Source organism: Chamaea fasciata, unplaced genomic scaffold (assembly GCF_029207755.1).
Source record: "Chamaea fasciata isolate MVZ Bird 193981 ecotype frontalis unplaced genomic scaffold, bChaFas1.0.hap1 SCAF_2, whole genome shotgun sequence".
Classification (NCBI taxonomy): Eukaryota; Metazoa; Chordata; class Aves; order Passeriformes; family Sylviidae; genus Chamaea; species Chamaea fasciata.
The window spans coordinates 56,778,544-56,805,974 of NW_027094087.1; the positions used below are offsets into that span (position 1 = coordinate 56,778,544).

The 27,431-nt window shown below is 39.2% G+C and overlaps 1 protein-coding gene across 1 annotated transcript; it reads left to right on the plus strand.

Moving 5' to 3' along the window:
• The first annotated feature begins 1,332 nt into the window (after nucleotides 1–1,332).
• SUGT1 (SGT1 homolog, MIS12 kinetochore complex assembly cochaperone) lies at nucleotides 1,333–26,822 on the plus strand. Its single transcript, XM_066176237.1, has 13 exons — nucleotides 1,333–1,455; nucleotides 1,532–1,577; nucleotides 4,729–4,819; nucleotides 5,503–5,572; nucleotides 5,890–5,960; nucleotides 9,982–10,035; nucleotides 11,771–11,787; nucleotides 12,842–12,876; nucleotides 13,301–13,397; nucleotides 14,433–14,540; nucleotides 24,183–24,273; nucleotides 25,513–25,694; nucleotides 26,290–26,822. The coding sequence occupies exons 1-13, from the start codon at nucleotides 1,409–1,411 to the stop codon at nucleotides 26,389–26,391; spliced, it is 1,011 nt and encodes a 336-aa protein (XP_066032334.1). The 5' UTR covers nucleotides 1,333–1,408; the 3' UTR covers nucleotides 26,392–26,822.
• The last annotated feature ends 609 nt before the right edge of the window (nucleotides 26,823–27,431 follow it).

The window sequence follows — 27,431 nt, forward strand, 5'->3', positions numbered from 1 at the left end:
GACTGTTGTGTAACAGACAGTAAATGCAAATCACTCCCTGCCCATATCCCTTGGGCTCCGCTGTGCCAGCTGGGTGGATGTGTACTTGGAACTCTCTTTGGTATGGCAGAGGAAGGAAGAAGCCGGAGTAAATCATAAAACATTAGGAGTTTGAGCAACCCCTCCCCTGTCATAGCTGCCTTTGTGCCTGTGACAGCAGCCAAACAAAACACGGCAGCTAAAATCCCAGCCACTTCTGAGTCAGAAAATAAAAATTGAGGCCACAGTTCTTTTCCAAACATGTGTGAAGCCACGGAAGAGAAAAAGGCACTTTTTTATTTCCGAGGCATTTCACGGAAGGAAATGCCATTCTCTGGAGGAGGAGGATTGCATGGAGGCCTCAGGCTGCCTTTGGGGAGCCCTCTCCACCACCCTGTTGTCCTGAACATGGGCTGGGTACCTGGTGCACAGCACCAGCTCACACACTGAGAGGTATTTCTGTTTTTCATTCTGATTTGCACTAAGTAGGGAGCGAGGTGGTGACCCACAAAAGGCTGGTTCTCTAATTACTAAAACTTCACACTGGTTATAAATTTTAACAAACAAAGGCATCGGCCTTCATTAGTTACAGATTATATAACTTTTCCCATTAATTAGTACTCTAGCCCCTATTGCTAGTGATATCCTAAACTGCACCAGGGGAGGTTTAGGCTGGATATTAGGAAGAACGAGGGCAAGGAGATATTGGAATGAGCTTGCCCAGGGAGGTGTTGGAGTCACCGTCCCTGGAGATGTTCGAGGAAATACTGGACTTGGCCTAGTACACGTGGTGGTGTTCAGCCAGGGGATGGATTCGATGATCTCAGAGGTAATTTCCAACCGAAGTGATTCTGCGAACTCCTGCTGCTGACGCCTGCGGGCGCAGTTCTTCGCTCCCTCTGAGCCTGCTTCGAGGTCAGTGGTCCCCATGTCTCTTTGCCGCAGTGACCTTTTCCCCAGTTACTGCCCGGCCCTGCTGACTTCACTCCTGGCGGCTCCCGTCCAGCCAGCCAATTCCTCCGGCCATTGTCTTCCCTCTTCCTTTAAAACGAAACGTCAGCCACGCGTACGATGCTCACAACGCAACTGCGCAACTACTTCATCATCACTGGTCCAGCTGCAGCTACCGGTTAACAACTGCAAGAAAAGGGCAAACTTTGATACGAATCTCGAGCAGCTCAAAGCCGGAGGGGCCCAGCTCCCCGGCGGCAGGAAGAGGCGGGCAGGAAGAGGCGGGCCGGGGGCCGGGGGCCGGGCGGGGCGGGCGGGGCGGGGCGTGCGCGGCCGCTCCCCGCGGCTCCCGGCAGCCCTCGCGCGGCGCGGCCTGGCGCGGTGCGTGCGGCGCGGGCGCCTCGGCGGCTCCAGAAGTTTCCCGGGGGCGACGGGCGGCATGGAGGAGGAGGAGGCGGGAGCGGCATCGGGAGCGGCCCCGCCGCGGTGAGCGCGCTCCCCGGCCCTGCCTCCCCCGCGGCCCCGCCGCCCGCCCGCTGACGGCTTTGTGTTTCCTCGGCAGGTTCTCGGACGCGGACGTCGACCGCGACCCGGGGGCGGCGGCGCAGGTGAGGGCCGGGGCGGGCCGGGGACGGGCGGGCGTCCCCCGGGAGCCCGGGTCAGGTGAGGGTGGGCTGCAGGAGTGCTCGGCGCAGATCTGGCACAGCACTCGTGCTGCCTGTGTGGCAAAGAAGGGGTGGAGGGGGAAGCAAAACAAACCAACTTTGTCTTCCGTGTAGGTAGATGATAGTTCACGTAACTAAATTAGATAAGATTTGTGGGTGTAAAACCTCCAAGTTTATTGAAGAGAGGTATTCCGTCTTGGCTTTTATTCTGCCCTGGTCTATTTTTGTCCTCTCCCTATATATTGTGGGCACCGCGGCTGATCTTCCTTTCGTCTCCACAGAAAAGAATTTTTACGTAGTGCAGACGATCACTCCCTGAAACACCCTCCCCACGGATGTGGTTGAGTCCCCATCACTGGAGGTTTTCAAGACAGGAATGGGCAGGCTGCTAGATACTCTCATCTAGGCAGGCTTTCCCATGAGAGGTCAGATGAGATGATCCTTCGAGGTCCCTTCCAACCTGGCCTGTTCTGTGACTTTATCAGTTAATATGTTTTAATGTGTTTTCTAAGGTTATTTTTACTTAAAACGGACGGTCGATGAGAAGACAGAACTGGAGGGTGGCTGAGTATTTCTATTTAACTACTTGGGAGGGGAGAGGATGTAAATGGTTAGTCCTGCTTGAAGAGAGTGGGTGGTACAACCATAAAATGATACTAAGTTATCTTTCCACGAAGAAAATGGTGTAGCTAAATTTTTCAGTTCTTTGGGGTTTAGGCTGTAACTTGTAGAAGTTTTTCAGAAATTATATGACATTTAAAAACCAGTTTGGAATAGCCAAATCTATATATGGCATAATCAAAACTCATTCAAGATCTTAAAAAAAAAAAAAAAAAAAAAAAAAAGAAGTAAGTTCCCCATTTTGTGCTTGGTGATCTCTGAATTGGTAAATCCCACAGCTCAGAGCAGCATTTTGCTGACTTAAGGGCTCAGGTCTCCAGGTGCTACAGCGTGCTTGCGTGGTCTTATGTGTGGTCTCCATGTTCACGTGCTTAATATTTCTAATCTGGGAGACAGTTCTGTAGAAGTGGTGCTGTGTAATGTTTCCATACCTGGCTAGGCTTCTGTCCAGTTGGCCTGGCATTTCTGCACTGTGTCCTCGGGAGTTTTGATTGCTCTTATTCCTGGAGATTGTGCTTTGGCTTTCTGCATCTGGATCTGATGCAATTGAAAGATCATCCATCTTTTAATACTGTCTGAATGATAAAGCTGTGAACTCATGAATGACTTCTCATTTTAAGTTGAAAACGTAGGAGGCAGAAGGCACCTTTAATTCATGCAACCTCTTAATCAAAATTTCCGGTGTATTTAGAAACAGATCTGCAATTTGGTCACGTGGTGAGGTCCTTTAGAGTCAAAATATGCAGAAAGCACAGATTTGAGTGTGAGGACAAAGTCTCAGCTTGTTCTGAGTAACTGTTGCTGATGTCATCATCTCGAGTTCCCGGTGCTAGTCCAGCATTACTTGGCTTCTCAGGTAGTTCACAGGAGTTACTTGCCCCGAGTGTGCCCGAACGAGGTGTGGTGACTTAGTGATACAAAGCACACTAAGAGAGAACTTTCACACTCTTTGCTTTGCTTTGCTCTGCTTTCCTGGCATGAGGGTTAGTTTTGTAGGAGGATTCATTCACGTGTTACTGGCTCCAATTAGTGCATTTGTCATCAGCATAAATCACAGGAAATAATGTTTGGGGGAAGAGATGATCTGTCAAAGCAGTACCCCTGCACCTGCATTTGCCTGTGATGGTCAGTGTCGGTCAGACCCTGCTTGGTTTTGAAAGTCAGAGTTAATTCACCTCTGTGCATACTGTGAACCAGTTTCAATATGTGTGTTGCCTCACGTCCCTGCCATGTGGAATACCTATAGCCATGAGTATTTCCATAATGACAGCTGCTTTGGAATGAATTTAAATCTCAGGAAGGCATTGGTACAGTTAGATAAGTTACAGCTGTCTACTGCCTGCCCCTTTCTTCAGAGACCTCCAAGGATTTAGATCTGTGTGCTGTACCTTTCTAGAAGTGTGTGTATCTTACAGTGTAAGAACTCATGCCACTGTTAGAAGAAGCTGTTCTGGCCCCATATGTCCCAGGTGGCACAAACACTTTATGTGACATCTGTTAGAGGAAGACACTGGTCTGAATTAGAACTGAGGCAAGTCCTACTTCCCTTCGTTTTTCTCTGGCTTGGTAGGACAGAGTTTTGGTAGCTGTGCTGTACAAGTATTTCTGCATGTATGAAGCTTGTACCTTAGCTCTGTGTTCGTGCTTGCTAGATTCCAGGTGGAAGTCTGAGTAGAAGTCAGCTTAGCAAGCAGAGTTACTGTCCTGTGGCAATGTACTGTTGTCACTTTTGGAAGACTCACTGGCTTCTAGCAAAGGGAAGAACTTCTTTCACCAATAAGGAGAAAATTGGAGATGCTCTTTCCAGATGTGTGCTTCAAGTCACTGTGATTTTATTCTGTGTGTAAAGTTACGAACTTTTCTCAGAGAGAGCAATGTGTTATTATTTCAATCCATATATCCAGTGATTCCCTTAACAAAGGACTACTTTACACTTATTTCCATCGTGCAGTAATATCTCCTCTGAGCCCTGTGCTCCATAAATCTTCTGTTCTCCTGCTTTTGTGCTCAGCATAGATTGAAACAATCTCTTTTGCACTGTAATATGTATTACATGGTATTTCATAGCATCTTATCTCTACAGAACTGATCTGACTCACTGTGCATTGACTTCCAAATTCCTAATACTGCACTGCTCTCTCCAATCCAGCAGACCTGTGTACAAGTATGCTGAGAATTGTAGGAAGGTTTTGGGAATGGAGAGGATCGTCTGTGTTAGACTTCATGTTTAGAGCATTTGAAATCCCACTTCCTTTGCAATAAGAAACAGTCTGCTTGAATTTGGTGTAATTGGCAGATTCCTTGTATTTCAGGCTCTGATGTTCAGCTTTGTGCTTGAGAACTAAGCAACAGGTAAACAGAAATGCCAGTTAGGATTTTATCTTCTGAAATGTCTCTTAATTGACAGAGTTTGATGCTATGTTTTTATGAGGATTTCTGAAGTACCATTTCATTTTTTTGTGTGTGTTTACAGGAACTGACAGCAGCTTTGGAAAAGAATCCAGATGATGCCGAGTGTTATTGTCAACGCGCTTATGCTCATATTCTTCTACAGAAATATGCTGGTAACATCTTCAGTCTAAGAATGCTTTTACAAGTGTATCATAACGTGTTTTACAGGAGATGTCTTCAGTCTGAAGCCAAATAAAGTAGTGAGAGAAAGTGTTATCTGTAACTTAATATACTGGTTTTGGTTAGTACATGATCTTGTTGTTTTCTTAGATTTTGTTACAGCAAAACTTGCAGTGAAATGGGTTTTCTAGAGTCCCAGCTTTCTATTTGAATCCAGTGTAGTATTATCTTGGCAGCTTTTTATAAGCAGACTACTTAGGCAGATTTCAAGATTTTTGCATTGTATCTTCCATCATAGTGCTCTTGGTAGAAACTGAATCCTGTCATGGTAGGAATGTGATAAGTGAGTAATGCCTGGGAAAAAGATGGACTGAATAAGATCTGGTTTATTTTTTCTTTCCAGTAAAAACCAAACAAACAGAATCACACTTCAGGTCTAAGCAGAGGATTTCACTAAATGAAAGTCATGCTACATCTTACATAAGAGCTCTGCAGCCCCGTGAGGGATTAATGTGTGGCAGTTGTGGCTAGACTTAATTCAAACAGTGTGATCTGTGTGCAAGCTAAGAAAGATAGCATAGTGTATCCTAGAGAAATATCACTACTTAAAGACTTGACAGTTCACTGCTTTTTTTAACATTATTGTGTTTCTCAACTTTAAACTGACTTTCAACAGATGCAGTTGCGGATGCAAAAAAGTCTTTAGAACTCAACCCAAATAATGCTGTAGCACTCCTTAGAAAAGGGTATGTATCATTTATGGTACTTTGGGGAAATTGTGATAAGGTGTAGGTCATTACTAGAGTTCGGATCGTGGTTCTGTGCAAGCTTTTACAACACTGAGAATGAATAAATTCAAAGCCATGCTGCTTGCAACCTGTTCGTAATGAAGCCATTTAGTTTGGGGTGATTATCTTAGTGTCCTTGCCATTTCAAAACCACACCTTTGGGTTAATTTCAATTCTTACACGTCATTTTAACCAATACAGCATGCTATCTATAGAATGTGGACTATACTGAAAAGTAATCATTGATTTCTTGTGTTTTTCTTTATTTGTGTCAGGTTAGGTGAATATCATATCAAAAACTATGCATCTGCTTTAGAGTCATTCAGAGAGGGACAGAGGCTGGACAGTAAGTATTAAAGTTTTGTGTGTGTACAGTACTCCTTCTGTTAAAATAATGGGTAATGTGTTAGATTTAAGTGAAGACCAAAGGGGTTTTTTTGGTTTTTTTTTTTAAAGGCTAATGTCTTGGGTCCCTAACATCAGCTGTCTTAATTTCTGGGAACCTTTATGCAATCACTGCATGATAGTGTTAAACTATTTAAAAGTGTGTATCAAATTTCTTAGCAATTAGTAGCTGATTAATTTTTTCTTTATAAAATGGGGAATGGTTTCCTGCTTCCTGGAGGTCTTGAAGATAAATAGTGGCAATGTTGTAGTGTTAAGTGTCACTGAAAGTTTTTTGAATAGAGCAGGCTCTTCACATATAGCTGGAATTTCTTCTTAAACAGTTTGATAGGTCAGTCTTTAGAAAGAATGTGCAACTTGGTGGGTATTCAGACTGCCAAAGTGGATTTTTACCTTACATTACATCCCACTTAATTACAGAAACATATTTATTATACCTCTTTTTTTTTTTCTTCTTACAGTGTTGACTTCCCAGCTGGACTTGGGCATTTTTTAGTTTGGGGTTTTTTTACAACCTGACTTTATTCAATAAGCAGGAAGGGAGTAGTTCAAAACAGAAAGCTTTGGTAGAACACAGGGAGAAGCACAAAACAAAGCAGTTGCAAGATGGTTGTGATACCTTTCTCTTCTGTCCTATCCCCCTTTATAAATGAAATCTCTCTTCCAAACAGCAAGAAAAGATAGTAAAAAAGGCACCTTGAAAGGTTATGCAGAGCGAAGCGTGCTGATCTGATAAGAATTGTCATGGTATCAGATCTTTGCAGCGTGTTGTCTTATCTGTAATAGCAGTAGCTGGGTCATACAGGCTTAGCAAAAAATTAATTACTTTGCATCTCCCAAATAAATGATCTTATCCTCTGCTTTGAAAGTGGAGTTTCATAGAAGTGTAAGCTAGTTTGTGCTTGATCCCAAGTGATCATGCTCCTTGTTACTCTTATGCTTGTTTAGCGTTTTCTTGCAGTGCATTCAGTCTGCAGAAAGCTGCTAATTTTGAAGTCTTTCCTCCTGATGAGTGTGTTGAAATGGCTCAATGAAGGGTCTGAGTGCTGAAGCCATTAAAAGTGAAGTGGAAGAGCAGTGTTGGAGCACTGGTAGAAGGGGGATGTTGTGAAATTGCAGCAACTCGCAGCTGTCAGTTTAGGCTGCCCTGGAGCAGGAGTTGAAAGTAAGAAATTTCATGAAGCTCTTTCTGTATTGGTAGCTTGGATAACTAGGTGATCTCCATGAATTTACAGCAGAGAGACAGGTTTGTCTTTGCAGACTAGTCAAGTTCTCTATTTAGTAACTTTCTGTGAAAGGAAGAGATTCCTTCCACTGACCCATGGTGCTTTCCTTACTTGGTAGGTAACTTTTTGTACATCTCCAAGCTCATCACTTGCTGAATTTAATGGAATGACTAATCTTTATTTTTCATACTCTTGCCCCACCCCAGTCAACCAGTATCAGTTTGAGGTTTTTCATGTGCTTGGATAACCTCACATTCTATTTATGGTGTAGAGTACAACACAAAGCTGCAGATATCTTTTTAGATAAGTCAGTGAATACCAGGGTCCTCTTTGTTAATTCAGAATCCCTGAAATACAGCACATTTTCTTGTGTTGAATTGCTTCATTTCTACCTATTTGAATTTAATTTGCTGTTGTTTTGCTGCTTACTCAGTTGGAGAGTTTCTGAAGCTTCCTGTTGCTTCCTGATGACTCTCTTATCTGGAGATACTTTCTGCTGTGCTTCCTCTATCTCATTATGAAGTTCTGTGGCCTGCTGTGAGATGAGTCTCCTGAAGGCCTTTTTAAAATTACAGACTTAGTTGATTCTCTTTCGTATATTACCTCATACGCTGGCGAGTTTGTGTCAGTAACAGAATTTAGCTTTGTGGAGTGTTTCATGGATCCCTGGTGTAAACAATTGTGAGCATAGGCATTTTGGCAACACAATTAACTTCCAGTTAAATTCAGTGCAAAATGAATAAAGCACAGAGGGAAAATTTGCAGCATATGCTGAGCAGGTGATGAAGAGAGACTTCAGCTGTTGCTGCCTTGGGAAGAATTGCTGTGGTGGGGAATTCTTTGCTGGCAAAGCTGGTTTCTTTGCCACACAAGTGGGCAAAAGGACATGGGTACTGTAAGGGCTGTTTTAAATCTCAATCTGGAATGCTGACAAGGATGAGCTTCCTACTTGTGCTCATCACTGGTAGGACTGACAGGCCCAGGCTACCACAGCAGCTTTCTCATTACCCACGTACAAGGATGTTGAAGTAGGACTTGATGTGATGAGCTGTGGGATGTACAATGTTCCTTTATTTTATGAAGTAACATTAGAAAGCAATACTCCTTTTGTTCAGCTGTGTGATGCATGCAGATTATTGCACTTCCTATTGCCTTAGTTGAAGAACAAGTGTAATCTGGTAGTCTTCAGTATGCTGTGTAGATTTAGGACAATTATTCTCAAATTTTCTTTCTTGAAAAAAAAAAGGTTTTTTGCTGTGACCACTGAATGAATTTAGTAAAGCTGGATGTGACAACTTTTTAAAGAAACTTCTTACTTTCCTTGTATTCTAAGAGTTAGTAGACTTTTATTAAGTGAAGACCCAGGAAGGTTTTCTGAACTACAGTTATTAGTAGAAATAAGTTATTTGAGAGGATAATACAATTTAAGGGAAAAAAAAAAATTTGCCTCAAATTATAAAATGTGCCAGGATGCAGGGAAGGAGTGTGATCTTCTAGGAAAGTAAGGAAGTTAACTCTGGATTTTTCTTTTTTAGGTTTGTATTGAATAGCAATCTAGTCACAGGCCATGGTTAAAAAGAGAATTCCTCACCTGCTGGTGAGGGAGTTTAGATCAGTGGGGACTTTGCTTAGACTGCAAAACTTGGAAGTCTTCTTAGGTTAAGGTGTTTTGAAGATATTAAGTTAGGTTTCAGGAGAGCTTTGGAGTGCTCTGGCCAAAAGTAATACTAATTTGGAACTTGTATGTGTTTACTTGGGACTTGTTACTATTGTTTTCCAAGTATCTCCAAGACTGAAGATTCCACAGTCTCTTTGGGCAGCTTGTTTCAGTTTGCCCATTTTTTTTTAGTAAAACATTTAGATAACTCTTAAGATGTGTGGTCAGATGGCAGAAAAAAAGTGGAGATGAAGTGGCTTGAGGAGGGGGCTACTAATTTTATGACCTAAGGTGCAGCTTAAAATTTGTGTACATTTTATATTTGGAGGGTTGGTGTACATTGTGTAGCTGCAGTGGAGTCAGACTTGGTGCCTGCCAGGAGCTCTTTTGTCAAGCCTTGTGTGCTTTGCCTCATAGTTAACTAAGTGAATTCACTTGTAAAACGAGAAAACAATTCAGCTATTAGTAGTGGGTCAGTATTGTTGCCACTTTTTTACTTCCTTCACTGTGAAGGATCTTTTGGAATATTGTTGAAATACGATGATTGCTCTGTTGTTACACTATTGTCTTTTTAGGTATTTTCCAGTGAATTAATTTCTATCTGGGAAGCTTGCTTCCAGGAAAGAATACTTGATGTGTGTCAAAAGTTGCACATCTTTGGGTTCTCCACACAACAGACCATCTCTCCTGACATTTCTCTGGAGAGGAAATGTGTGACTGAAAAAGTAATTTAAAGAAAAATGGAAAAATGTGTAAAAGTGTACTTCTTGCTTTCTAAACAGTTACACAGGGGTTGAACAGACTGAAAAGCAATAGCATATTTGTCTGACAAAATCTAGTCTCCTACAAATTAATTAGAATTTAATTAAACGTGGCACATAGTGGAGTTGTACAAAAATAAAAAGCCTGAGTGGAATGACAGAGTTTACAGGAAGGTAATAGGAAATAACACCTTTTTTGGTAAATTGATACAAGTTTGGGATGGATTTGTTCCAGCTGGCAACTGAGAGGACATTTTCTTCATGCAATACATGTAATGCTTGAAGAGTTTTAATAGTATTTTGTTTGATCTGTTTTAGATGTAGAGGATACCTTTACTATTTGGATTAAAAGATGTGAAGAAACACTAAATGGTAAGAAAAAACACGTTTACTTACTGAAGGATTTGATAAGCCCTGTGCTTGGAAGCTGTGTTATGTTTTTCAAAGATTCACTGCTTTCCTCCTACTTAGAACAAAATAATTTGGTTTTTCTTTTTTAGAAGTCATGTTTTCCTATCTCTTGTTTCTCTTGGAGTAGACACCCTTAGCACTTGCATGCTTCATTCAGATTTATAGGAACATTTATATTGGGTTTTTAGTGTAATATGTAGCTGTGCCAGGAGAGTACCTATTTAAAAATCAGACAATCATCATTAATTTTAACTTACTTTCATACACAACTGTGAACTAATTTTAACTGCAGAAGCATGTGTCAGCTTGCTATCTGAAGCCTACATCAAAATAAGTTTTCAAGTCTTGCAGAAGATAAAGTTGGAAAGAGGTAGAAATTTGGGGATCTTACTCCTTGATACCATGTGGAAAGTTCCATAGGTGCTAGTGGCTGTGCTGGTGACTTACCCATGGTAGCCACTGAGTGTGAGTGTAGTTTCCTTTCATACCTTCCCAGGGACAGACAGCCCTGACAATTAACTCATCCACAGAGCTTCAGCTGCATGGGGATTTTGATGAAAGTGAGCAGAATAACTGGTATCGTTTTTTCCTCTGCCTGTTGTGGCTTTCCCTCCTCTCTGTGCTGCATACCGGAGAATGGCACAGTAGAACAAGTTTGTGTCAGTTTGTTGACTAAAAACCAAATAGAGGAGAGCCCTTTTGCGTTGTATAGGGATGAGCAGATTTCTGCTTTGTGAGACATTTTTTGCTAGGTTTAATTTTATTTGGAGAAGTTAGGTAAGTGATTGGCATGCGTGGTCTTTTTTGCAAAGAGTTATTTTGGGTGACAATTTCTTCTGAAAGAGGCTATAATACACTTTCTTTGTTAGTGTTGTATTTATATTTTGCAGTGTTTTGTCTGGTCCAACTAGATTCTCCTGTTTTATCCTGGGTATTTACTCTCTTGTCTTTCTTGAACCATTTTCTTAATCCTCTGATACACCAGCAAAACAAAGCAAAGTAACTGGCCAACAAAACAGTAACTCTGATTTCTTCATTGCAGATTAATATTTTTTTTCCTCTTTTTGTCAGTGTGCATTATAAAGAAGCAAAGGGAAAGTTTGTTTCTTTTCAAACGTATTTAATCTGAAATATTTTAGAAAAAATACTTAAAAGAGGGGACATTGAGCTATAGTTTAAATCCAAGTACTACAGTATATTTGGGGTCATGTGAGTGAATTTCTCTGCCAAATTTCCCCGGGGGGGGGGGGGGAGGTGGTTCCCTAGCATGAGATAAAAATGTGATGAGAGCTTTGTGCTTTTCCTGGAGATGGATGGATGATAAACCTAGTACAGACTCCCAGAAAGTGGTTTTTTTAAACTTACGTTTCCTGTGATATTTTTTTCATTTTAAAAGGTCTGTATCAGTTTCAGGTAAGCAAGGGAATGTAATGGAAAGATTGTTGATTCAGTTAATCAGAGCATGCTTTATATTAGAATTGTTGGTTTGCACAAGTTGCTGATTGAAGTCTGATTAAAAAGTAGCGTGTCACGAAGGCAAAATACTTGAGGTAGAACTCACATGTTTTTACCTCCTCTGCTGTTGAGACTGGAGTGAGTGCAGGATGTCTGGAGTAACTGAAACAAATTAGGGTAAGATTGTGCCTTGTAAGTTCAATATGTCTTTTTCTGAAAATACAATTTATTTTTCTTTCAGTATCACAGACTGATTTGGTAAGATGTTTTCCTTAATATGTTTACTATTTTGATTTTTTTGTTATGGTAGAGTATATTTTCTGTTTCAGTGCCTTCTCTTCTAAACTTTAAAAAGAATCTTTCAAATTGCATGCAATTCTGAAGCATTTAACTTTTCTTCTAAACATGAGTGCCTTTGAGACCAAGGCTGCAAAATTTGAACCCTGTAAACTCTTAGGAATGGTTAACAAATCTGGTGATTACTGTGCATTCATTCAGGTAAATTTTAACTTTCTGACTCGCAGTCTGCAGTCTGATTTACAAATTAACCAGTTGTGGTTAATTGTGTTGTCACTACTAACTTGATTGGGACTCTTAGAAAGTTAACTTTTTTTTTTTTTCCCCCAGAAGCTTGCAAATTGTGTCTGCAGGCATTTTTTCTGTTATAACCTGCTCAACTTTTAGTTTTCTTTTTTTTTATTGGAAGTCTTAATAAGAAATGTTGAAATTGATCTCTCCTTCTGTTTTTTATTTTCTTGGGACAAAAAAAAAGGGGGGGGGGGCTTTGCATTGGATATTCTGCTCCCTCTTCAATAGTTGCCTTAATTTTTTGCATTTTAAGAATAGGGTAGAGGAGAAAAATGTACAGGAAGCATGGTGATAATATGTAAAGACAAATCTTAGATTTAGAAAGGTTTTATGTTTAAAAGTTAAACCTTGAGTTCTCAGACCTATTTTAGGTTTCCTTCATGATTTATAGATTAGCAACGTTGTCACTGGATGTTTTCCAGGTATACATCTTATCTAGGAAGAAATGAATTTAAGTTTAACTTAATTGCTACTTATAAAAGATATTCAAGTTACAGACTGACATATTTCATGTAAATTGAAACTTTTTAATTTGTATTCTGCCATAAATGACTAAACCGTTAAGAACTTCACCTGCGAGTGAATGTTCACACATAAGGAAGGAAAGCAATTGGAATTAAGGGGAGCAATCAGTGAAGATGATTTGTGTCTTGAAGAGTACTTCATGGTATATTTTCACTTACACTGATGTAACTTTCTTTCCAATTGAATGTGCTTCAACTAGATTATACAGCAGCAGCCTCTGCCACCAAAGATCAAGTAAGTTGACTACAGCTTTACTGTGAAATTTGAAGTAATTGACATATTTGCTCTTTGTCTTGGGGATTGGAGAAGCAGGAGAATGACTGTAGGAGGTTTTTTTGGGGTAACTTTAGAAATATGGCAATCCAAGGGAAGTGTTTTTCAGTGCAATCATTTTTGTTCATACTAAATGGTACTTGCAGGAGGTTAAACCTAACCAGGAAAGAGGGGAGTAGCATCAGCATTCTGGCTTCTCTTTTCTCATTCTCATGTTGAGCCTAATTGAAAGCCTGTTCCATTGTGCCTGGTATAGATAATGTTTTTGAGATATATTAAAGATTCTGAACTAAAAAGTGAATGGTTTAGGAAAGTGATCTAATTTTATATGCTGTGTGATCTAAAAAAAATAAATGTTCCTTCTTTTTTTTTTTCTTTTTAAAAGATATGACTGGTACCAAACAGAATCTCAAGTAATTGTGACCATAATGATCAAGAATGCACAGAAGGATGATGTCAGTGTGCAGTTTTTGGAGAGAAAGGTGATTTGTGTTGGTTATTGGTACTCATCCCTAAATTCCCTGAGGTGCAGTACTCAAGCCAGTGAACATTATATGCTGCAGTTGCAAGAAAAGAATGTGGTGGGAGCTGTTCTGCCTGAGCTTCTCTTCTGAACAGTTGTGCTGCACATGAATGTATGCCCAGTCAGGTGATTTGGGATCAGTGGCCACAGCAGTGTCTGTAGAACTTAAGCACAAGCAGTGTGAGGTGTGCATGCTGCCAGGGAACATCTGGGATTCAGCTGCCTGTGTGGAGGGGTAGGGGAAGAAGTGATTTGGATTTAAACATTAGACTATACATGCATCTGGAGTAGGACTGGGCAGAAACAAGGTATTCTCAAAATAGGTATGAATGAGTAATATTTTGCTCTAGGGCAGTTATAGAAATAGACTGAATATTGGTGGGTGGGTTTTTCTTCCTTTAGGCACTACTAAAATTGTGGCAGCAAAATATGTTTTTAAGGAAGTACAGTAATCTCTTTAATGTGGTGCCATATGTTGTACCAATGAATTTTATGTTTAATTTAGCTGATCATATTGCAGAGTTAGGTTCTTCTTCTCAACTAACTTGATACTTCATGGAATACCAGAAGTACTTGGTTATTACCTGCTCTAGGTTGTTAAAATAGTCTGAGCACTTGCTTTGTAGTTTGTTTGTATTAGAAGAGAAGCTGCAGATTGTTTTCATGTTCCATTATTAATATGTTGGTACTCCATTTGTTGTACAATTCCTTCCCTAAAGACTTCAGGCTGACAAGATTGTACGGTTTTTGAGTACGTGCAGCAAGAACTGAAATCTTCTGTTCATTTTCTAGTGTATCTTCGAAACATCTTGTCCAATAATGCAGTAGTGTAATGGCATGGTCTGAAATGATATTAATTTAATCACTTAATCTCTGTGTGAAATGACTGTCCTTTACTTGAAAATGGAGCTGCTGTCAATGCCTTAAGTTCCAGGTAGCCTCTCTAGGCATCACTGTCAAAGATGACCAGAGACGTGTTTTCAACTTTTAACAGATGAATGCATCAGTGAGACTTCCATCAGGTGAAGACTTCAACTTAAAGCTCGATCTTCTTCATTCTATAGTGCCAGAGCAAAGTACATTTAAAGTGCTTTCAACAAAGGTAAGCTTCTTAAAGTGTAAATTGTTTCTTTGGCTGTTGCAATCCTGAAAATGTTTCTGTTCTAGTGTCTTGTCTCTCTGCAACAGTCATATCATCTTGCTTTTCATATAGAAATGCTTGCTTTTCATATAGAAGCTTTTTCTTTCTTCAAGGTGTCTTTCAGCTGGTGGGAGGCTTTCTAAACTTGTACAAATATCAGAAATAGTAGTATGATGGTGCTTATTGAAATGCAAATGACAGAGTTATGTTGAGGATTCTTTTACTTGTTGCTAGAGAAAGAAGACTCTGATCTTCACTATTAAAATTCAGGTATTAGGAAAGCATGCACACCCTTCTACAAAACCGTCAGGAGCCAGTCTTGCCTCGTGAAGCATTGTTATCTTTGTGTGCCCATGAAATAAAAGTCAGACTTGGAAGATTTCAGTGAAATTGTTCTCTACCCTTTCGTGGCTTCTCACTGGTAAAGGTTAACCATGCAGTTAACTGTCTGTGACTTTTCAAGAGTGTATTCCATGCTATTCCATGCTGTTCCCGGAAATAGTACGTGCCTAAGGACACTTGAAAGTGGCCTGGTGTGAGGGAATGCTTCTCTCAGCATTTTGCTTCTTTTATATTACAAGTATAGAAAAATAAGAAGCAGTGGTCTGGCATAGCTTTTCTTGTTGGCATAATGGATAGACAGACATTTGCTGTGTCCACAGAGCCAAACCTGAATCCCCAATGCTGGAATGTGATGTCTGTTCTTCTCTTGGATTTCAGCAGTGGTTCTGCGGAGCTTAGGGAAATTCTCTTGTGTACTCATGTTCCACTTTACCTGTTCTAGTCTCAGAAAGGTACCTATAATAATCCTTGCATCATTTCATGGAAGGGGGACTTCAGGATGGCATGAGAGGATCGCCATAGAAAGTTGGTCTTGTTTTTCGGCTCCTTGTACAAAGAAACCTGGGCAGGTTGTGTGATTGAGCACTTTACTTATCTCCCCACAGTGTAAGAGCTCGCATAGTTCGAAGTATGTAGAAAATCTGGTAGTCCATTAGTATTTGTATAAATTTGGGTGGAATGAGGATGGATCTTGTCAGGAAGGGTAGGTGTGAGGTCCTGTTTTCTTTATGTTCTTATCTGGCTTGTGTTATACTTTTAATTTTGTCTTGAAGTTTACCATTACTTTCTTAGGAAGTACCTGCATGAACTGAGCACTGTGAAATTCACCTGACTTTGTCTTTTCCACACTGCCATCTCTAGCCTGGGCTTATATCTCTGAAATAATCTCTAGTAGTGTACCTCCTGGTTTACTTTGAGGTTCCAAAACTGGGGTGAAAGCCTGAGTCATATTCAGGCAGTGTCTGAACTGTAAAAATTTTCCATTTATTTTCAAATGGTGTTGTTGCTAAATACTTGTGAAAGACTATTTTTGAGACAAAATGGGTAAGAGGTAACACAGTAGGTGTTCTAACTGCAGAAGTCAGGGCTTCAGCAAATCCAGTCTCCTTTTGCAGACAGGAGTAGTATAAAGCTGTCTGTGCGGGCGTAGTGAAGGAATACAATTGAAACCAAGCCCCAGCTGATTCTCGTTCTGACCACCAGATGGAGTCTGGAAGAAAAAAAAATTAAAAGCAGCTCTATGTTAAGTATGCAAAGACTTCTTTACAGGTTTAGGATGATAGTATAATATTTTCCTTAGAAAAATATTAAGAGCTTTAAGGGAATGATGGCAGCCTTAGTGTTTGATTACCAGAAATTCAGTTTTCTTTTCTTAGCTTTGTGTATATACTTGAGTTTTGTGAACAGCTTGGAAAATAGGCAGATAGTAGTTTGAGTAAATTCATCTTACTGATTAAAACTTCTCAAACCATTCACATATTATTTTGTAGTATTTACATGAAATCGTTTTGTAAGGACTTGGAAAGACAGACATAATCTCATTATCTTCCCAATTACATGCACTTGTTACTATGCCTTCCTAAAGAAGGTGAGTTTTCACGGGATAGAAAGAGATGTATTCCTGTGGATTAGTAATTTCAGGTGATAATAACTTGATTTGTTCATACTGCTTTATTTTGTGCTGCTGCTTCGAATGTGTGAGCCACGTTGCCACTAGTATCATATAGTCATCACTGGGCAACAAAGACTCTGGCCTTTCTTTTTCACTTAGATGAGCAAATATATGAGGAAACAGTGGAATGTGTGAGCAGGCTGTGTGGTGGGTTAGTTATGTCCGTGAACTTTGTACAACTAAAAACTTTAATGGATAGAGAATAGAACAGCAGAGCTGGCAGAGAGTAGAACAGTCCTGCATGTTTTGGAACTAAGAGGAGCTGTAGCAGGTTCTCTCAATACTGCTTGAAATTCAGCATCACTTGTCAAATGCAAAGGCATGAAGGTAAAGATGCAAATTCAGGAGGAGAAAACAGCCTTGACTGTGTTTGCAGAACTACAAATTCTAAAGTGACTGCAGAGAGCAGACAGAACTCACAGACTCCTGAATTGGTTCTTTCAGCGAGTGTTGACAGTGGTGAAAAATACGATTGCTAACATAAGGATTGTTTCTTTCCCAGCAACGAAATGAAAATTATACCTTTCTATCAATCCATGCTGTGTCAAGCTCTGAGGTACAAAGTCTGTTTGAAAAAAAACAGGACTAGCAAGTGTTACAGAGGTAGCATACGATAGATGTTTTGAGCTGTTTTAATAGTTTCTGTTGGAGCAGAAATAAATTAGTATTTGTCATCTGCAGACTTTGACTTCAAGCTGTGAACTAGAAGATGTAAAATATTTGATGCCAGCTCAAGAGCAGCATAACGTGTGGACAAAGCCCAGTTTTCATATAAAATCTTAAATTCGTCTTCATGCATCCTCTAGTATTTTATGTTTTCCAATTGTAAACAGTTTTACAGATGATACAGGCTGCCTTTAATAGTGACTGTATCTATTATTGCCATACTTGAAGCCTTTATTTTTTTTAAACCTAATGAGAAAATTTACTTGCTGTTCAATAGATAACGCTGCTGGCAAATTCAGCTTTGAATTGGTTATGGTTCTGCTCACATTTAGTTGCAGGTTACTTAGAGTTGCCTCTTGTTGTTCAGCATTCAATTCTGAGGGCCTGAGAACTCAGGTTAATGTTTGTGTTAGGAAGTGCTGAATACCACTGAATTGAGCCCTTCTCTTGCAGGTACTGCTATATCTGCATAGCATTTTATACTACTACTGCACAGTTGATAGATCATAACTAGATCAGTTGATGTTATTGATTGTACTCCTCATCTGTCAGAGGTGTCTGACTGTTCGCAGTGCAGAAATTCGAGATTTGTGTCTTAAAAATGGAAGCTTGAAAACTGTGTGGCATTCGTCATTTCAGAGGAGAAAGGCACCTTTAGTAGTGCTGTTTGGTTTTTTACTTCTTGCCAGAAGAGGGAGCCAAAATATAAAGGCTGGATTGGGTTTGCTTTCTGCAAGTTGCCTGGGTGTAATTACCCTGTGGCTCAGTGTGCTTATTGTCATCGTGCTCCCTTCATAGAAGGAAAAAGGCATAAAAAATTAAATGAGTGACTAAATATGTTTGAGAAAAAACTAGTCAGTTTTTATCTGTCCAGAAAATATGAAAGTAGAAATGTACAAATAGTGTAAGGATTTCTGCTGTTATTAAACATGCACAATCAGCCTCACTTTCATTTCCCTCTTCTGCTCAGTGTATTTGGGATTCCAGGGGAATATTTTGCAGTGTTCTCCTGGAAACTGGTGTAACATGAGCTGTTTCTGTAGGTCTTCTGATTATTTCTAGGTGGTTTTTTTTCTCCTCAGACTCAGAAGAGGAGAGTGAAGATGACTCTGCTTTTAGCACGTGTGCTTATGACCTTGAAAGAGACTTGAGGCAGTGTTTTCTGGTTTTCCCCCTATCTTCAGGTAGACTGAGGACAGTTACTGTGACTTTTGAGTTTGTATGCTTTGGGCTTTTTGCAAACAATGATTTGCAGCAGTGTAGAGCCATTTGAAAATGTGCTAAAAAGTGGTTTCTTTACCCCAGAACTGTCCTTTAATTAGAGATCAAAGTTGTGCTGCAAACTGGGGAGGTGTTAGAAAGCTTCAGCCTCTTTTACAGTTGACATTTGTTGCTTAATAGAGATGTCTGAGGTAGAAGCACACTCTCAGCAGCTTCATGCCAAGAATATGGTTGTGTACATCAGCGGAATGTTCTTTTTTTCCTTGAACCAATATTTTGCTTTGCAAATGCTGAAATACCCTGTAAAGCTAACTGGAACTGATGCCTGTTGCTGAATGTAAGGCAAAAGGTAAAGAGTGGAACTGTTTCACATGCTCTTGGACTGTCATCAGAGTCTCTATTCAGAGGCAAATGTACACAAATAGATAAACAGAGGAACGGATTTATTTTAACTGAAGTTGGGTCTCACTGTTGCAGTCTGATCCCTAAAGGATACTTTCTTGTTTAGGGTACTTGCTTTAAATTGGTTGTAGGTGTTTGAATGCAGACTTGGCTGCTCTGGTGTACTTGTTTTTTCTATGAGGGTTTAATGCAGATTGATATCTCGCATGTATATTCTTAAGAATTTTCTATAAATTATAACCTTATATTTAAGATGAATGGATAATTTTCTGAAATTTATTGCATCTTTTAGGCAGGGCTAGTTGGACTAATTTCTTGGATATACCATATAGAAACCTTCACTATGATTGGTTCAATATTTACTTATTTAACAATGTTTGATTTTATTCTTTTCCTTCTGTATGAATCAAGATGGATGTAAGACAGATTTAAACTTGCTAATACTCTTAAGAACTATTTTATACATGCATATAAATCAGTGCCCATGCTTTATATAAATGCATAAAAGAAAACGATACATAAGAGGGTTTATCTGTCTTGAGAACTGTTGGAATAATGATGGTTTACATGGAGAATAAAGTGACAAATAGCTTTAGAATACCAGAATGAGCTGTGTTGCTAACTTCTCCTCTAAAACTCACAAATTTTGTGTTGGCTGTGTAATATCAGTCAGAGGAAACTTGAACCATTTTCCCCCAGTTCCCCATAGTACATAGCTGGCAAAGAAACTAAATAAATCCCTTCTGTTGCAGTATACTACTTATAGAATAAATTCCTTAATTATCATTTGTATGTGAAAGCACTGTAGAATTATTTTCATTTTGGTATATTTTGTTCAGTTATGGACCAAAAATCTTGGAATTTAGCCTGCAAGTAATATATAAAAGGTCTTTGAATAATTAGGTCACCAAAACTGTAGGCACATGCGCTCTTAGAAGTGCATTTGGATAGGTCTTATATTTTTAGAAGATTGTTCTATTTCATCCTACAGAATTCATGAGATGATCACAAAAGAACAACTCTAAACACAATTTACGACTCAGAGAAGGCAGTCAGTAGTTCAGTAAGTAACAAAGTAGTTGATTAGAAACACTGAATTCTTGATTTCATATGTTTGATACAGCAGAACACCAGAATTGAAAAGGGTATTTTTGCCATGTCTTAAAATTAATGGCTGGACTGTTGCTTAAACTGTATGGTTTCCTTCATCCATCTAATCAGAGCTTGACAGAAATTTGCCAGTGGTAAATGAACTTTCCCTTACCATGGACTGTAAAATATGCAGTTTTTCTAATTTCTACTGTGTATTTCTACACAGTAGAAATTAGAGAAACCTTCCCCTTGTAGTTTGTCAGTGTACACCAGAATTTTCTTTTAGGGTGGAAGATAAAAATTCTTACCCTTTTAATGTATCTCAGAATGTAAGTTCAAGTGAAATCAAGTTCATAGGAGGTTTCGACTTTTTTAACAATAAATATCTACCTAGAGAATAAATGTTAGCTAACTAGTGTTGTGTTGATCTTTACCAAAGGGGAGGAATTATTTCTTAAAACTGGATTAAATGCTCTTTTATGCCACTTGTCTTAAAATAAGGTGGTGTTTTATTTTTATGCTATCAATGAAATGGTTCAGAATAGTTTTTGACAGTAACTGAGGTATCTTTTCCGATGGCTAGAACTTGCATTAAGCTTCAAACAACCGTGGCCAAATCTCTGGTAGGCTTTAAAAAATTGAATACTTTTCTGACTGGAAAACTCTGAGTAGAAATTTACCTGTGTCCTTTCACTGTGGGTGGTGTTTCTTCTAGACAATAAATCCCTCATTTGACCCTCTTCTCAGAGGGGTAGGTTTCTCTTAGGATGGTATTTCAAAGAACTAGTGCATGAAATACTCTCAGAATGTCTTTTCCTTTTTGCTTTGCTCTCCTTGAACCCAAAGCACAAGGGACTTTAAAGAGAAAGTGTATTATATCTGCATTGGAATTTTTATAGATCTGGAGTACCATGTCCCATTGTAGGCTTACCAGTGTAAGAAAGGCACTGATGTAGTGAAGCAGGTCCTAGCAGAGGGCTGCCAAGGTGGTCAGGTGGCTTGAGCTACAAGGAGAAGCTGAGCAGTTAGGCTTATCCTGAAGTGGCATGCAGAGCATTTAATTTGCAGTTAAATTTTCCTGTCTTATATACTAAAGTTGGCACAAGGCACACAGGCATACGTTTTATGAAATATAAATGTTGAATCAAAGTAGTTGGCAAAGTGTTGATGTATTTCTCTTGCCCAAGTGAATTTTTTTCAAAGGAGAGGAAAAAGCTAACAGTACTTTTTTTGCTAGATGTGACACAAATGTCTGTGCTGATGTGTTACTCTTCTGTGTGATAGCTATCAGTATCTGTACTAAAACCTTCATTAAAATGCATTTATTGCCATTTGTGCATGTAATTGGGACTCACAAAATTGTTCCTTCTTAGATCAAATCGAGCTCTCAAGTTGAAGAAACACGCGCCTTCACAGAAGTTTATAGCTTTATATTTTTGGAAAATGTGGTTGTATAATGGTATGAAGTTAATGATTTCCCTAGCTTTGCTCCTGCCTGCCATTTCGCCTAATGAGTAACTTCAATTGAAGTGGATGTAGTAGACAGAGTAGAAGTTTAATCATGTCAGAAATATATTCTGTCTCAGTTCTTCAGCTGTGTGCACTTCCAGCTTGGCAGGGTTGAAACGGTTTAGAGTTAAGAAATCTGCATCCTACACTGGGAATTAGTTTGTGTCATTGGCTTCTCCTTAGGGATGTATATCGTGCAGTACTGGTTTAGGGACAGTTTCAGAGAGGAAAATGTAAGAGCTAGCAGATGAGAAAAGAAGAATCGGGATTACTGGAGCGGCAAAACTAAAATTCTTCCTTATTTTCTTCTTTTTATGCATGGGCAGAGTACTGTGATGAATAGCCAAAGGACTGTTAGCCCACAGTCTTCATAAGGACTCGTTGAGGAGGGTTGTATTGGGAGAAGAAAAAAGTCCATGTTTAGTAGCTCACGTCAAGCATTATATTGCATTAGAGGTCATTTTTGGTGTGGATGAAATAGTCTGTGTTAGAGATACTGGAAAGTGTTGGTGGAAAGCCTGAAGTGTAAGGGCAGGAGAGAAATTGAAGAGGTATAGAAGAGAGCAGTTTCAGTAACAAGCATCTGTTTGTTTTTTTTTTTTCCCCCTCCCCTAAAACATGTTGGGGGATGCACTAATAAGTGGAGTATAAAATCTTAACATTAGAGCCTCAACTGAAATGCACAACTCAATTGATAATAGAGTCTCCTCAGGTTGAGAAGAGTTTATGTAAGAAACAGAAGAGAGTGGTTTTAAATTAATACCCGTGTTTCACTTGTAACTAATTAGTTCCTTTGTAAGTAGCTAATTAACTTAAATGTTTGGCTCAGGAGATCCAAATCCACTGGGGAAAAAAAAAAAAACCTGCTAGTTCTCCCACTTGTGGAACTACTTGATTGTCTTATATGTAGATAGTCAAATATTTTTTGCTTCCTTAAGCTATTCACAGAGTATTAGATTTATGAGTGTAGATGCTAAAAAATGAACTTTAAGGTTGCAATTTTCAAAACGTTTTTAAAAGAGTCCAGGGGAGGTAGCTTTACTGACTTCTTCTGTTTTGCTGAAGAATAATTCTTCTGCATAGTTTAACAGATATCTCCACATCCTTACAGATGGCAATATTAAACTCTGGAATCCAGGCCTTTTTTAGGGATGGTAGCTTGGTCATCCAGACTACTGGCATTTTGATTTTATTTGGTTATTTTTGGTTCTGTGATGTTATTTTAAAAACAGATACTCTGATGCCTAATTTGTGACTTGTAAAGTGGCTGAAAATATTGAAAAATCCAACAGGTGCAGGGAGTAGGAAATCAAATACATGTGGGTGTTGGACTTCTAAATTTACTGGAGCTCTCCCGTGCTTTGAAGGACATTTCATGCCTCTTATCTTAAACTTTCTGTTGTTTTCAGTACATGTTAGTAGTGGAAAATAAGTATTTAAACTTATCTTGGGAATTTGTAGCTTCCTGAGGGATAAAAAATAAGAAGAAACATTCATAACTGAATATTCTGTTTCTTAAAATTCATCTTGATTGCAAACATGGAAGCGTTGAAACTTCAATTAGCTTTTTTTTATTATTATTTTGGTAAGATACCTCAGTCTGTTGCTTGCCAGTGATTGATTTGAACAACGGGTTAAATAAACTTCGGATTTCAGATCAACATAATTCTGTGCAATGAGCTTACTGTTTAAATCTCAGGTTAGCTTTTACAGTGGTGCCTTTGTTCCTGGGTCTGCAGGGATCCCCAGGTTTTCGTGGCTTTAGGTAGAACTAAGGACTTGCTTCTGCTGAGCTGTTCACAAATAAGGAACCACTGAAGTTTTGCAAGCACCGATTTCAGTTAATTAATGGCATGGTATGAACTTAGTGACATCTCCTTAAGTGAATTGGAGTGACATTAGACAGTCCTTGTTTTGCAGATATTGTTTTGCAACTTTGTAACCCTGTAACCAAAGGAGAAGGTTAATTATGAAAAAAAACATTTCAGTATGGTTGTCTAAAGGGATTGTGTGAAGTTGTGAATAGGCCATGACATACTTCACTTAATTTTGTTTCTCCTATGATAATTGCAACCACATCCATTTTTAATTGCTAGTTTTGTCAATGAATACTCGACAATTTTCTCCATAGCAGTGTTTGTTCATTGAACCAAATGAGTACAGCTTCTGAATTTCTCCAGTGGGAAGATCTGCATAGTCCCAGGGTGTTTCTCTGGTTTGTGTACTACACATCAAACATGGAATTTTTTGGTAAATGAAATGTAAACTTAGATAAAGTTGGATTTTGTAGTCTTTCAAAGCTGCTGCTTATTAGAGCTGACTGCCAAGAAAGGGATATTTGAAAGGCAATACCTTGGAGCCTGGCAGTGTAGAGACCTTGGGACGCCATAATTTACAAAAAGAATCAAGTGAATAGTAAGCAAAAGAAAGTGAAGTGGTTCTAAACAAAAAGGTAAAAGTCTGCTACGAAATCTGGGCAGGCATATGGGAGCTTGTTTGATGTATGACTTTAACTGGAGTGACTTCATCTTGTAAGGTAGGTACATTTGGCTGTGATACAGGCTTTGTATTAGAGGCTGTGTTTCTAAAACCAAATGTATGTATTTTCTTACAACTGCAGGATCCAACTACTTTGGAACTGCTTGGCAGAACAACTGTTTGCATCTGGATTAATTTGTTCTTTGTCTTGTGTTTTGTAGGTTGAGATAAAAATGAAGAAGCCAGAGGCTGTAAGATGGGAGAAGCTGGAGGGCCAGGGAGATTCTCCTAAGTTAAAACAATTTACACCAGGTTTGTTCTCTGTTTAATTATTAATAGTAGTGTTGCCTTTAATATTGTTTATAAAATCACAGCTTCATATTTGCAATGAAAAGCCTAATAGTCTTGTTTTCACTGCCAAGAATTGACAGAAAGTCTGCAAGCCATTAGTGAAACATAGTAATTAAATTTAGTCATAACTTCTGTTAATCTGATGAACTAGTATAAGGATATATGTTTGTCATTAATTCTTCTTATCTGTTTGGGTCCCTGTTTTGCAGTTCTGCATGTTTTTAAGTGTGTGTGTGTTGTGGTTTAGGAATGGTACCTCCCAAATCAGCGCCCTGCTGGGACTCTCCCAAAGGACACTGTCACAGTCTCACTCTCCTTTACCCTCCCCTCTCTCACTGCACTGGGATGGAGCTGAGACTTGGAGGCACAAGGTGAAGGGTTGAGATAAAAACAGTTTACTGGAAACATCAATTAAATTAGAAAACAAACAGTAACAGCAACAATATTAATAACAAAAGGCTACAAAAGAGAGAGTGATTTACATGCAAAATGCTCCAGTGGACCCCGGGTGACAATGACCTCATGATGGATGGCTTCCCCCTCCCCACATCTTCTTTTTGACTGGAAGCTGCCCTTCTTCTGGGATGCCAGAGTCCCTTGCTCCCTCCCTAGAAATGATCTGCCCTGGTGTAGAGTATCTTCCCTGCCGTGCCCACAGAGCTTCAGGCCCTACCCCTCATCACTACTGCAAAAAATTAACTCTCTCCTGGCCAGACCCAGGACAGCGGTTGTTATGTTATGTGACCTGTTCCTTAAGTATTGGATTTCTCTTGGAAACTGATACATTGAAGTTTTTCAATACAGATAAGCATTCTGTCTTTGACAAAATTTGAATTTCTTGATTTACTGATTTCAGAATATTTTTTTTGTATTCAGCTCAACTTACTCTGTGGCTCTAGGCTGCTGTTTTGGTTTTTTTTTCTGTCAGCCAATATCTCTTACCTCATTTTGATTGAAATTATCTGTGTTGCTGTTGGCCAGCTTTTTTTGTGTGTGTTGGGTAACAAAATTATATAACTGTTTACCTAAAAATAAACTGCATTTCTTAGTTTCCTTTATTTTTGTTACTGCAGTGCTTCTATCAGTTGGAGGAGTCCGTTTGCATTTTCATGTCCCATTATCATCTCTGATTCATCAGGTACATGTGTCTGTGTACAAGTCGTGAGAACAGGCTTGGTTAACTCACACTTCTGTTTGCAGATACCCAGCACTTATACCCATCATCGTCTCACTATACAAGGAACTGGGACAAACTGGTTGTTGAAATCAAAGAAGAGGAGAAAAATGAGAAGTTAGAAGGAGATGCTGCTTTAAATAAACTCTTCCAGCAAATTTATTCAGATGGTACAGATGAAGTAAAACGTGCCATGAACAAATCATTTGTAAGTCTTCATTCTTTTCTCTGAAGAAATGTGTGACTTTTGCGCACTGATATGATTTATTAAACTTTGCATATGTTGGGAAATGCCTCCATTACCAAAATTTTGGGCCTATAAATGAATAAATTTTGGCCATGGATCTGTTGGCGATACTGGTACAGCTACTCTCACTGAAAGCTACTGGGCTGTACACCAGTGAATGTGACTTTAAGTCCAAGGTTGTGCCTTGTCACTGGTCTCTTCATTTCAATAAGTGTTATCAAAGGAAGTAGAGGTTTGGCTCATGTAGAGCTTGAAGACTTGCCAGGGGTGAAGGGATCAAATTCCTCCTGATTGCTTGAATCTAGTTTAATTTGTACTCATCACAGGCAAGAACATGACTGGCCCTTTAAAAGCTTCTTGTTAATGAAGCAGCATCTCACTGTGTCCAGTAGTGATAAAAGTACTGGAGATTATGGAATGATGGCTTGGTCAAATTTTATTTCATAGGTACACAATTTCTGTGTAATCACTACTCTTTGAAGTTTGCTGTAGGAAATGCGGCTTTTATATTGCTAGAATTCTCAGCAAGCTAAACAAGCTCTCTCTCATATTGCAGATGGAGTCTGGTGGCACAGTTCTGAGCACCAACTGGTCTGATGTTGGTAAAAGGAAGGTAGAAGTGAATCCTCCTGATGACGTGGAATGGAAAAAATTCTAATCCTATTTCTGATCTTTACCATCTGTGTGTTGCCATAGTCATATACTGACCACTATGTATGGACATAGCATTCTTGGATTCAAAGCACTGAATGTTCCCTTGAAAACAGGAATTGTCTGTACATTTTGCGTGCTTTAGAAATTCCTTCATCTGCAGATCTTAAAGATATGCTCAAGAGTGGAACCCTATTTTTATCATCTCTGTCTTAATTTCTGGGAATTGAGTCCATCAGTCCAAATTTTCTACCACCTTTATCAGCTCTGCTCTTTGGGATAGGGTGATCTCTAATGGCTGGTCAGGATTATTGCCTTACACTTGGTATTTCTGTTCAATAACTTATTAGATCGTGGCAATTTTGAGTAAAAACACTTCTCACAACAGTGTTAAAATTGTTTGCTCCTTAACTCTGCTAAATAAAGCTGTAAATACAACTTTTTCTATAAGGAAGCTGCTTTATTTAATTTTTAGTATTGTTTTCTGATAGGGGAATCACTTAAAAGATAAGGTAAGGATGTGAATGTACTGCTTCAAAAGAGAAGCTGGCATGTGTAGGAGCAAAATGTGCATTCAGTGAAGAGGATGAGATTATTACGATGCTTGATGCAGACACAAAATACCCACTTGGGAGTCCTTCCACCTGTGTGATAAGTTTAACTGTGGTCACAGTCATGGAAGATAGCAAATTTGTTGTGACTGGAAATTTTTACAGAAAAATAGGTCCTCTGACTACCTTTTAAATTCAAAATAGGTTTACCTGGAATCAAAGCCAGTAGGCAGTTGCTTCAAGTTATGTAATTTCTCAATACTAGAAAGAACAACTTGTATGTCCTTAATTGTTTCCATCAGTGCAGCTTTATTGTCATGATCAAATTGTAAATAACAATAGGGGAAAAGAATTGAGAATCTATGTACTGTCTGTGCTTGTACTTCCTGAATACAAGTTTGCAGGGACCTGGAGATGCTCAAAAGCCATCTGGATATGCTCCTGGGCGCCTGGCTCAAGATGTCCCTTCTTGAGCGAGGTGGTTGGACAAGTGCAC